This window comes from Gymnoscopelus braueri, assembly GCF_963280865.1.
Source record: "Gymnoscopelus braueri genome assembly, chromosome: 7".
NCBI classification, from domain to species: Eukaryota; Metazoa; Chordata; class Actinopteri; order Myctophiformes; family Myctophidae; genus Gymnoscopelus; species Gymnoscopelus braueri.
The window spans coordinates 22,736,832-22,749,748 of record NC_137608.1 but is presented as its reverse complement, the minus strand read 5'-3'; the positions used below and the strand labels follow the sequence as shown (position 1 = coordinate 22,749,748).

At 38.1% G+C, this 12,917-nt stretch overlaps 1 protein-coding gene across 1 annotated transcript; it reads left to right on the top strand.

Moving 5' to 3' along the window:
• The first annotated feature begins 1,652 nt into the window (after nucleotides 1-1,652).
• On the top strand, nucleotides 1,653-9,629 carry cdo1 (cysteine dioxygenase, type I). The gene is made up of 5 exons (XM_080433770.1): nucleotides 1,653-1,857; nucleotides 3,253-3,330; nucleotides 4,030-4,181; nucleotides 5,425-5,594; nucleotides 8,578-9,629. Exons 1-5 carry the CDS (start codon nucleotides 1,688-1,690, stop codon nucleotides 8,605-8,607), a joined length of 600 nt encoding a protein of 199 aa, XP_080289896.1. The 5' UTR covers nucleotides 1,653-1,687; the 3' UTR covers nucleotides 8,608-9,629.
• Nucleotides 9,630-12,917: the final 3,288 nt, after the last annotated feature.

Here is a 12,917-nt window from a genome sequence, read left to right as displayed (position 1 = left end):
CCATACTGGAACAAACTGAACGGCTGAGAAGAATGCGAAGCTTCCTGAAAAGAGTGATCAATAAATTATATATTATATATTATATATTATAGATAGATAGTAATATATATATACATATATATATATATATATATATATATATATATATATATATATATATATATATATATATATATATATATATATATATATATATATATATATATGGCCAGATGGTTTTGATGCCCAGTTGTCCTGGTGCCCACCTCACCAGGTGCCCACTCGTCCATCCACCCCTAAGTGCCCACTCGTCCCGGTTCCCACATGTCCCTAGTCCCACATGTCCCATGTCCAGGTTTTGGTGCCAACCTCTTCAGGTGCCCAGTTATCTCCACCCCTAAAGTGCCCACTCGTCCAGGTGCCCACATGTCCCTATTGCTCAGATGTTTTTTGTGCCCAGTTGTCCCCAGTGCCCAGATGGTTTTGGTGCCCACCTGTCCTGTTACCGATTAAAGACACTTTGTTACTACAGTGAAAGATGTCCCAATGGAAATCAGCCACAAGGTGGAGCAAAAGTACATCTGGTACTGATGATGTGGCAGCCCAGACCAAAACTTGGCACCAACTTTTTAAATGTACAACAGAACTTGTGGGCTAGGCTTGACTATCTTCCTCATTTGGGGGAGAATTTCCCATTGGAAAGGATTCTTGATTCACTGACAGATGAACAGATTTTCTTTCTTCTTTTAATTTTTTTTATTACATAATATTGCCATTCAGGTCAGTTAGTTACCATTTAGTCACTAGACTCTCTGATCCCTGCTGTGCTACTCTGACAGTTTTCAAACAAAACTCCACTCAACCAACAGTCACTTATCATTTTTATGGATACACACTTTATGGATAAACATATCCTCTTCCACAGAAATATAGAAATATATTACTATTTATTTCCCTGCAACAATAAGGAAACAACATTAATATTTATATTTAACATGTTTTCAGATGCAAGATATAGCACTATGATAGGCCTACTAAAATGTAAGAAATCGAGAAGCTTTCTTTAGTCCATGGTAGGCCTAATGTGAGTTTTAAACATTCTTAATAGACACTTTTTAATATGTGAGTTCGACTATCTAGCTGTAATCAAACATTAATAAGAGTTGATTCTTATTCTCTTATTTCTATTTTCTTTCGTTGTTGAAACTGCTACTATTGTTTGTGTGGCCCTGGGCCAACATCTTATAGGCTATAGTGCAGGCTACTCTATTGTCCATTCAGTGTATGAAGGAGCACAAAAAGAAGCAGCAGCTCTATTGTGAGTGAAATGCCAAAGTAATAGAATCCCACAGAAAGAACAGGGAATGTTGACAACGTGGTGGAAGGAGTTGGGCACAAAGAGGATTAGTCCAAGTCTCAATGTGCGAGATAAACAACCCCTTTCATTTAAAACATAACAGAAAATGTGGGTAAAACATTGGCTATGATTAGGTATTTGGAATTAATGACCAACATTACATCCAATATTGTGCATTAATAAGTCAAAGTTTATTAGAATTGTATTGTTTGGTGGTGGGCGAGCCAATAATGGTACAGTCCAACACAAGTTCGCCCCCAAATTGCTGCGCTATAAAAGTATACCGCGCTCTCCAGGGTGCATTCACTGCTTTTTACCAAGAGGACAAAAACACATCAGAACACCAGAGTCATGGAGCAAACCGAAATGATGAAGCCAGAGACTCTGGACGACCTGATCAAGATGTTGCATGCTATTTTTGAAAGTGACAATGTAAACGTGGAAGAGGTTCAGCACGTAATGGAATCATATGAGAGCAAGCCACAGGAATGGAAGAAATACGCCAATTCCGACCAGTACAGGTATTAACACATTTAATTTGAATTTAGGTCTACAAATCAGCCCACATTGCATGGGTGACTGGTTATCAAATTCACTTGTTTTGGTTGGATCTCGTTGTAGACTGCAGCCTATATATTTTTTGTGTAGCCTATGTATAGGTCTATCTATTATTCGTATCATGAAAATGAATTAAATACGTTTTGTCTAGTCATAGACTATGCAAACGCCAACTATTATCCCACTAAAACCGTTGAAGAAAATTCTTGAAATATACACGTCTTCTGTTCATTCATCTGTGTCCATATGAGAATGTTTTTTTAATCATGTGTGAACGTAATATCGGTGTTTAACTTCAGATCTGTCGTTGGAAAGCAGCTATTCCAACTATATCACTCTCTTGGTGCGACTTGTTTACATGATTGATATTCCAAGCCATGCCCAGCCAATTCTGTTTACAACATTTACTTTCCACAACCCCACAACACCAAATCCCAGCAGTTCAGTCGTGATGGTTATGCAAATTGTAATTATCTGTAAACTGTGGTAGGCTACTTTGCAAAGTGTTTTTATAAAATCCTGGAGGGAAAAACAAACTCATCAAAAGTGTTTTGATGGGAGAGGAGGAGTACAGTGGAAGGTGGGTGGCTGACAGACTGAATGGATCATCCAATCAGCATTTAGAGACGGACACACACCCCGCTGATGTGCTGGGATTATTGGTTATTGCCCTCCAGGGAGCTGCAGCTGCCTCGAAAATATTTGCCTGTACTAGACGAAAGTGATGTGATGATAGAAACACGCAAATGCAGCAGGCGATGCAGGGAACCCCGCCAATGAAAATGAAGTAATGCAAGTAAAATGTCCATTTGGCTTGGGGCTTTAGTAGATGCAGGAATTAAAAGTTTGTACTATATATTTGGAGATTTTCTTTTGGTTGTTGTGATTTTCTACATATAATTCCTGATAATCTGAGCCAGTATCTTTACACATGACTTGTAGAGTTGTTATTACAGGTGTGTTAGATTCATTTTGTAAAATAGAGATGTGGAATTCTGCATGCCTCACACACAGTTGTGGGGAAGCAATATCCTGGTGGTTCTGGTAAAGAGTTAGAGTTAGGCGGCTACCTGAACAACATGTTCCAAAGAGGCAGAGCTTAAGTGTTCTTTGAGATTTAAGTTTTATTTTATGTTTAGTTAATGTGACTTCAAGATTCTCACTCATCACAATTCATTATAATGCATTAAGCTTGAAATAGCCTACCGTTACATCTTGAAGTAGGCTACACATGGATATATGGAGGTCCCTGTGCCTTAAATTGTATTTCTCCATTTCTAGCTGTTTTCCATATACTGTAACAGCTGTAAATTGTATACTGTATATGCTGCATTTATAGAAATCTTTGTGTTTTGCAGGTACACAAGGAACTTGGTGGATGAAGGGAATGGGAAGTTCAATCTCATGATTCTGTGCTGGGGAGAGGGTCATGGCAGGTGAGATGTTGACACAAAACCCTAATTAAAATGATTTGAACAGATTATATTGGTCACCTGTTTCTTCATTGGTTATTGATGTTATTAAGACATAAAATAGTAATAACTGCAAAATGCCTGCATATGATCATGTCTTGTGCCCTCACTGCAGCAAAGAATGGTTCTGAATATGAGCATGGTTGATAACATTCCAGTTGCATTTGTGCACGGCCTGGCCTGGCATGTTTTAAAAAGGGCCAGCCAGCCAGCCATAAAATTACCCAGGTTTCCTGTGTGTCAGACTGTAATAAAAACCATGTTTCCATAATCTTGAAAACAGACTTTAGACTGATATCGAATGCTATCATGCATGTCTTAATATAACAATGTTTAAATGTAGTCTTTGGGTCCAACTTACTCTGATTCAAAACAATTACACTTGATACTAACAAAAGCAAACAGGCCAATAAAGCACCAGAAATAAGAGTTTAAATGTTTTTAATTGACAGCAACACTGCCTGCTTGGCAGATGAGATGAGACAAGATAAACCTTTATTAATCCCCAGGGTGAAACTCAGGTAAAGCACAAGCTCTGACACTGTATCGCTGTGTGTGTGTGTGTGTGTGTGTGTGTGTGTGTGTGTGTGTGTGTGTGTGTGTGTGTGTGTGTGTGTGTGTGTGTGTGTGTGTGTGTGTGTGTGTGTGTTGTACACTTTGCAGTAGTATCCATGACCACACAGACTCCCACTGTTTCATGAAGCTGCTGCAGGGCCAATTGAAGGAGACGCTTTTTGAGTGGCCCGAGGATGAATCCACCATGATGCAGAAATCACAGAGAATCCTACAGGAAAACAGTGTGGCTTACATCAACGGTGAGAAACTAAAACTTTTTTTTGTTTTTTTTCCACACTGTCACTGGCACTGCTCCTCACCACCAATAGCTGAGAATGTAATGCAATTGACATAAACAATAATTGCGTCACAGCCTAACCTGTTTGGTGAGGGAGGGTGGTATAATGCAACACTTATTTCAATTGTTGTTTTTCAATTAGCTTTGGATCAGGACTATCATACTGTAGATGTATTTTATTGAGTATGACTATGATAGTCTTGGTCTCTACCCCCCTAATAGTGACTGACAATCGTGCGGCAAGCCCATACTTCTCCGTACATGTACAAAGAAAAACATATAAAGTGCTGACCCTGTAGCCACGGATGTTAACTCGACATTCGGAACCTGTGTGCACTGTATTAGTATGTATTTTTCAATAGATATGAGTTTTAATCCTGTCTGTGTCGGATTCTGTCGGAAGTTCCCTGTATTCCTCAATGGGCGCATCAGGTGCAAAAGTCAGACTCGATAAAATACATAGTGTATGATAGTCTTGATCCAAGGCTATTTTTCAATATAAAGTTGTTCAGATGCAAATTAAATCTCAATGACACCTTTGAAACGTGCTGCAGATCATGCGAGAATTCTGAATTGGTTCTGATTTGGCCATAGGAAACAACTGGAGGCTTTTAAGTGTCTCTAACTGTACAAGGAAACAAACAGAGATACATATTAAAACAGGAACTGACTCCAGTCCAGTCAGACTTCTAGCAATGAATACTCGGTAGCTCCCTGTACCACTGACATTCTCAGCAACTACTCTATCCAATGCATTGAAAGGTATTTAGGTTCCGATGACCAACTATTTAGCCCAAAGCTGACAGCGCCCTAGTGTTATGTTTGGTGTATCTTTGGTAAAGGCACGATACTGTTGACCGGAAGCCCCTAACCCCCATCTCACAGCTGTTTGACATGTCAATACTTTACATTCCTGTAGCATACGCAGTGTATAAATGTGTGATGTGTGTATCTTTGTGTGTGTGTGTGTGTGTGTGTGTGTGTGTGTGTGTGTGTGTGTGTGTGTGTATGTGTGTGTGTGTGTGTGTGTGTGTGTGTGTGTGTGTGTGTGTGTGTGTGTGTGTGTGTGTGTGTGTGTGTGTGTGTGTGTGTGTGTGTGTGTGTGTGCGCGCGTGTGTCTGTGTGTCTGTGTGTCTGTGTCTGTGTGTCTGTGTGTCTGTGTGTCTGTGTGTCTGTGTGTGTGCGTGTGTGTGTGTGTGTATTAGACTCCATTGGCTTGCACCGGGTGGAAAATGCCAGCCATACAGATTGCGCCGCCAGTTTGCACCTGTACAGCCCCCCGTTCCAGAGCTGCCAGACCTTTGACCAGCGGACAGGACATAAGAACACCGTCAACATGACCTTCTGGAGCAAATTTGGAGAAAGGACTCCATTTGTAAGAAACCTTTGTGAAATTTTACCAATCACACACATTCTCTCTCCTTCAAAACTCAAGGGGCCAATTTGGGATTACCCACTGTCATAGTAGAGATAGGTTTCATAAGCGCCCTACTTCCGTGTTCGTCCGTCTTCCTTATGTATGTAAGGATATATAGAGAACTCACAATATGTTAATATCATAATAAGAAGTCCAAAATACAATATCTATCACAATATATAAAAAATTGTGGGTGAAAAGCCAAAGTAATAGAATCCCACAGAAGAAAATGTTGTAATGACAATGTGGTGGAAGGAATTGGTCACAAAGAGGATTAGTCCAAGTTCTTAATGTGTGAGATAAACAACCACTTTAATTTAAAACATAACCAAACATGTGGGTAAAATATCTGCTATGATTAGGTATATGGAAATGAAAATTAACAACATTTATTAAAGTATTGTGCATTCATATCTAAAAGTTTATTCGAATTTTATTGTTCGGTCGGTGACCACCTTTTGTGATAATGGTACAGTCCAACAGAAGTTCGCCCCCCAAATTGCTGCGCTATAAAAGTACCATGGTCACCAGGGTGCATTGCTTTTTACCAAGAGGACAAAATACATCAGAACGGCACAGTCATGGAGCAAACCGAATTGATGAAGCCAGAAACTCTGGATGACCTGACCATTTACAAGTGGCTCCTCATGTTGAATATATTTCCTGCAGTGTCTGCCAGATGTTTTGCTTTTGTCTGTAACCTCACGTCACCAGGCTGTCCACAAAGCAGAAGGCCTGGTTTTCGTTCCGAATTGACCAGTGTGATTTTCTTCCCGTATCCGGCAATTTGCATGCACACATACATACACGTGCTGTGACGTGCAATGTCCGTATCCACTCGAGGCCCAGGCCAGATCAGCAACCTGCAAAGCGAATTGATCCCAGTCTATTTGTGAAACTTCACAGGGATCACCCGTGAAGAACGTTCACAACATCTGCTAAGGTTTCATACAGGAGAGATATTCTAAAGACCAGCGAATCTGCGCGAACACCCCACACACAAACAAAAATAAAATAATAACAATAATACCTATCATAGATACCGCTGCGGGCCCATGATAATATAGCAATGTTTGCGTTATAGTTACATTCCTTTTATAATCAACGTATGTTGTTCATATTGAACAATCGTGCCACAGATACCTTCATTAATTTATTACTTCCTCTTCCACTTTTAACATGGAAGCACAATTTATACCTATGAGATTAGCCCTAACCTTACACCAGTTCAATTCAAATTAATTTAGAAAAACTGCCATATTCTAAGCATATTCAGAGTGCATAAAAAAGCCAAATTCTAAATGTGTCAATAAAAAATGTAATTTAAACATACGTAGGTTTCATGGCTGAGTACAGAATAGATATGATATAATGTATAATCAAATTTCAGTCTATATCTTTAAGGGGACAAGTGATGCAATTGATGATATCCCTTGCAAATCATAAACTCTTTTTACATAGCCACTTGACAAGTCTCTCTGTTCAAAAGTCCATAGTGTGGAGAGAGCAGGCTAAAGGCTGAGACAGACTAGAGCACTTAAGATTTGATCAATTCACCTATATCACCAGTCATTTATTATGCACTTTCTCTCAAATAACTATGAGCACGTATTTAAGAGCTTGATGTACTTTGTAGCGCACAACACAGGCATGGAACTAAATATAAATCTGACTATATGACTGTGAGCTTATCTTGATAGTTTCAGACAGTAATAAAGGCAAAGTATTTTTTAAAGCTGTAAAACATTATGCCACAGCTTTCATTGGCCAACATAAAATGGTACAATTCTCAGCCATCCGCAGAGTTTAAAGTTAATGTTTAGAGGTAAGCTAAGATAGGAAGCTGGAGTTGAGTCTATTCACTCGATCAACTTGACATTGATAAAGCAAAAACATCTCAGTTATTCTAAACTTTAAAATAGCTTACTTCATCCAAGGTAACGCCAAACCTTTAATCTAACTCAATATATGAACTTCAGCATAAAAAGGCTTTATAATGCCGGAAATTTGTGGTTATTATGAAGTCTTTCCAGCCTCATTAAGCACGGCTCTATAAGCAATTTTGGCAGCCCCCCTAGAGTATTTTAAGACACAGTGAACATTTACAGGACAAATGGAAAGTTTCCATTTCATACTCATGCTGGGAATCTGTTTCCAGTTGTTGCCAGATGGAACACTGCATTCCACAAGGCAAATTACTTAATAAATGGAGCATTTTCTATCATATGTTTTTATACTGTAGGATGTTAGGTCTTTTTTTTGGAATGCTTGGACTAAGGTGCTCTTTTGCAGTTGAAAACGCCTACTGTAGATTCTCTATGGCCAACTTGCCAACAGCACTGGCCTTATCAGAAATCTACCAATTGCATAAGTATACCTTGACCACATGTCTAGTACGCGCATCCTATTACAACACACAAGAGATAAGATAAGATAGTATTAGTACATAATGAACTCCACCTACCTGCTTACCTCAACACACACCTCTAGGCTCTAATAGTGTTATTGAAGTTCAGATATATATACAAAAAATACAAAAATGTATATATATATATATATATATATATATATATATATATATATATATATATATATATATATAAATATATATATATATATATATATATATATATATATATATATATATATATATATATATATATATATATATATACATATATAGCATGTATATGTATATATATATATATATATAAAAACTTCAATGACACTATTAGAGCCTAGAGGTGTGTGTTGAGGTAAGCAGGTAGGTGGAGTTCATTATGTACTAATACTATCTTATCTTTTTTGTTTTTGTTTTTCAATGTACACTTGATGTGTGGCATAAAGAACTGGAATACATGTGCATGCAAATTAGTACAGTAAATTAACAGAGTCATGGTGCTAGGTGCTTACTAAATTTTTTTATTTACTATTTCCATAGGCGAACACAGTGTCACAGGAGAACAACTAACCCCACTGAAGGAAGCAGAAGATGGCAGTTGCATCTAAAGTGACAATGTTGTAAAAATCGAGAGTAAGGGAAACTGCAGAGGAGGTGAAATGTGGACCTGTATTATGACTAAGCAACCCATTTAAAATCAGGAGCGGGCCAGTTCAAAAGGACATGCCAGTAATTAGAATGGCTTTATCACTGCCCAGTGCGAGCTTGGCAAATACTGATGAGCACAGGACGAATGCATGAATAGGCTCGGCCACGGATTGAATCTGCCCTTTGTTTGTTAGGCCAGAGGAGACCCTTTCCCAATAACAACATTCCTGTGTGTCCATGACCTGTACAACCACACTTCTGTACTGTTACGGCCTGTAGTTGAAGGGAAGGGTGTTAGCATTTCAGAGGGGAAATGTTACTTATAGTATTTCTCTTCAGTCACATAAAAGCCACATTTAGAGAAGAAAGAAACATTCTTTGATAAACAGTCTATGGAGCACTTTTATAGCCTTATTTACTGTTGATTCATGCCACTCAAAATTTGTCTTAACACCTGTTGAAGATTGTGATGAAATGTAACAGCGGATGTATTTATACAGTCTAATTAGAAAATGAGCTTATTTTTGCATTATTTTGACAAAAAGTTAAAGCTTTATAGATGTGTTATTTTTTGTAAATGCTATGCCTGTAATTTATTTGCGAACTATTCTGTTCATAGGGCTTTGACAAGGAGTGTTTTAATCGGCAGGCTACTTTAATGTCACTCCAAAATGTGTTTAAATGCAACTGTTAGGAGACTGTTAGAGAGTCTGGGGAGGAGAGATTTAGTTTTATATGCAGACAATGTCTTTAGGGCACAGCTCTTACTTTTGCTCAGGATTTTGGCCCTTTGTTTCAATTATAGCTGTATTTATATACTTTGTAGTTTTGCAACATAGCACCTACTATACCTACTGTAATTTGCATGCATGATTTCTATGATATGTCGAATGACAAATCTGGCCCTGACTGTAGACCATTAAACACTTTTACCTATGTCATAACCAATGTTTCCGGATGTTTTCTTTATTTATATACTGCAGTGTATAGATCAAATATATTCTTTCTAGAAACCAGCTATATCTTATGGTTTTAAAAATAATTATATATTTTAGTAAGTAAGTACACAGAACAGTACCCAACATCGATTAGAATCTGTATGAACTAAACTTAATAATAATATTAACAAACTTAAATTTGTCCTGGATCTTAGAGTAGTTTATTGATGTAGATGCAATGCAATCATTGTAGACTAATCAATGTAGATTCATCATTTAAAGGAGTAGTTCACCCAAAAAATGTCTTATTTTCTATCAACAACACCCCATGAAGCCTTCTTTATTTGTCACATTCCTAAGCCAATAATTTGATGACCGGATGTATTTCCGGTAGGAGACACAAAGAGTACTTTGTGTCTCCTACCGGATACAGTAGCATCTTGCCGCCGGTAATCAAATTATTGGCTTAGGAATCAGACAAAAACAAAAATAATTCATGAATTCAAGGCTTCATGGAGTGTGCAATTGATAGAACATTTGTATTTTTGTGGGTGAACTACTCCTTTAATGATGGTGGATTAATGATAGCAAAAGGTACCATAATGATGGCAATGCAGACAAACAAGATTTTTATAAGCATGGCACCACTTAATGTCATGTGGTCACATTGGTTGACCAATGGAGTGTGTTTGTGAGGAGGAGGGACCTCCTGGGATTACATGGAAAAACGTACGTGCAAGAATTCTTGTTTATTCAGCATATGTTATCTTGACTAATCAATACATTATGGTTAATGATGTACTAATAGCAGTATTATGGTACAAGTTATTAACCGATTATGTTTGTTCACCTTGCACTTGCTTGGCAAGTAAACAAATATCACGTAACCATTGGCTAATAGTGTGTGTATACTGTATGTGTAAGAGGATGAAAAAGAAAAAGACAGACAAATGTGTACAAAGCCCTTAATTGCCACGCTCGAGTCAATAGAGGGGTCAGCAAGTTTGGCCTCGGGCCAAGTTATAATTTTTTCCTAAGCCATTCGATGGTGGGCCAGAATACCATCAATGACTATGGACCTGGATCATGCAACAAACCACCTTATTATACAATAATAACTATATTGCTATAAAAGTCAATTAATAAAGAGGTGTGTGGTATAACTACACATAGAAATGCGTGTGGAATCATCCAGGTGCATACAGAAAGGCTTGTGTAATCATTTTGTGCAGGCCCCATCCTTGAATGTGGCACTTGTAGGATATTTAGTCAATCAAAAAGCATTGTATCTGGGTACAGTCCTACTCGAACAAAAAGCTCTTTCATGTTTCAAGGTGTCTCTTAGAACAGAGAGAAAAAAATTATTGTTTAAGGCGAGAGATGTTTTTCATCAAAAAGTTTTAAAAATACAACTTTGCATTCATTCTAGTTCAATTTGCCGGGCCAGATTTTATCGCTGGCAGGGCCAGTTCTGGCCCACGGGCCACCTGTTGCCTACCACTGCAATAGACTATGGATAGAGCAATTAAACTTTATACTTTACTCCGTTCCTCCAGCCAATTATACTTAACACTTTAAGACCTGGAACGCATCTGTGTCACTTTAGATTTCTTTGGCTATTCAAAAATAGCAGATATACAAGCTCATAGCGTGGCACTCTGTGCCGCGCTATGAGCTTGTAGATCTGCTATTTTTGAAAAATCTTGAAAACATTTAATTTTTTTTCAAAAAACTGTTAGGATTTAGAAAACCTTTTTAAGAATCGCCTCAGGTCTTATGAGGGTGATGCAAACATACAAAAATCAGGAGTTGGGTATACTCCCAATATGTTACAAGTCCAAGGGCCAAATATCACAATGAATAAGTTCAGTCTAATGAGTGTCTTTCAGAATTAACTTCAAGTGCAAAAATGTGTTAAATAAGTGAAAACATTTAAATAATGAAATATCTTTTTATAAACACCGGTGTCACCTAATGATGCAACCCAATGATCTAATAGTACTGCAGCAACCACCTGCAGGAATCTGGCAACTTGTGTTTTAAAATCAGATGAAGTCAACTAATACACTGTTTACTTAAAGAATTACCTGTAAACATGCAATTAGTATGCCATTCAAAATGAAACATTGTGTATACTGAAGTGTAATTCAAGTAAAGCTACTCCACACTGCACTGTCTGGCCTTGTCCCTTTTCCTGGGACATTACCTGCTAAGAGATAAGGGGTCCAGTTTATTTTGCACAAGCAAACAAATATGCGTCATCAGATCATTGCCAGTTCCCCTTGATGAAAGAACAGTGTCATATCTACTTTTTCAGGTTTTCTCCATGCCAGCTCAGTTGTGGGGTGGCCCATGGCCAGTATTATACAACAGTCATAACGGCACAGCATGGGATTACTTCTAAATTTCCCCTTTTTATAAGAGGCGATGGTGATAATATGTCACTTGCACTGGGAGCCAAGTTTTAAATCACTGGGTAAGCAGCAAACAACTCAAAGTAAGCAATTTTGCCCAGATTCTGTTAACGTGATAGACAAATGCTTAGGGCCCAAACCACACTGGTGCAAAATGCCCTTTTCAGTTCAATTCCCGGTCCCGGCCGAGCAGACTGTTTCCTGTGTGTCATTCTTTTGCTCTCTGTACGCCTGCTCTCTTACCGTCGCTATTTAAGTAAAGCAGAAATGCATTTTTTCCCCCCCATTTAAGACATTTTATAATTTAAATCAATCCCAGGCACCAAAGCCATGAAATATTTTTCATACCTGGTGGTACATTTCAGCTGTGAATTTCAGATGGGAAAAAGCATGGAACTTGGGTAATACACGTGTCTTCAGAGAACTACTGAGATAATTACATCCGTTCAAATGACAAGGTCAGTTAAGTGATAGCTAAATTGTTCTGCACTGTTTGTTCCTAGTGTACTATAATTTCCCATTTGATTTTATTTGTTTGATACCTTAACATGGTAGTGTTATCCTCTTAGGCATTACCCAGGCTTTTCTGGGCAACATATGGACACAATTCACTGCAACAGGCCATAAAACTCAGCCACAGGATCAAAAATCTACTGAAAGATTCTACGTGGCTGCCTTATATAATTAAAGCAGCCAGGCTTTATTGTTCCTTGGATACCGTCATGAAGCAAAGTGATAAAAAGTTGTTTCATCGTCAGCTAAACAGGTTTAATGTAAACAGTTCTGCTTGTATTTTGTAAAATTCAACCTGGCCTGGATGTTTTTTTTTTAGCCCACTCTTCCTCACAGAATGTGATGTTGCCCCCACACACACCAGTAT

Coding starts and splice junctions, on each gene's coding strand:
- cdo1 (XM_080433770.1), top strand. CDS start 1,688: ATGGAGCAAACCGAAATGATGAAGCCAGAGACTCTGGACGACCTGATC. Junction 3,331..4,029: donor TGGGGAGAGGGTCATGGCAG/GTGAGATGTTGA, acceptor TACACTTTGCAG/TAGTATCCATGACCACACAG. Junction 4,182..5,424: donor CAGTGTGGCTTACATCAACG/GTGAGAAACTAA, acceptor TGTGTGTATTAG/ACTCCATTGGCTTGCACCGG.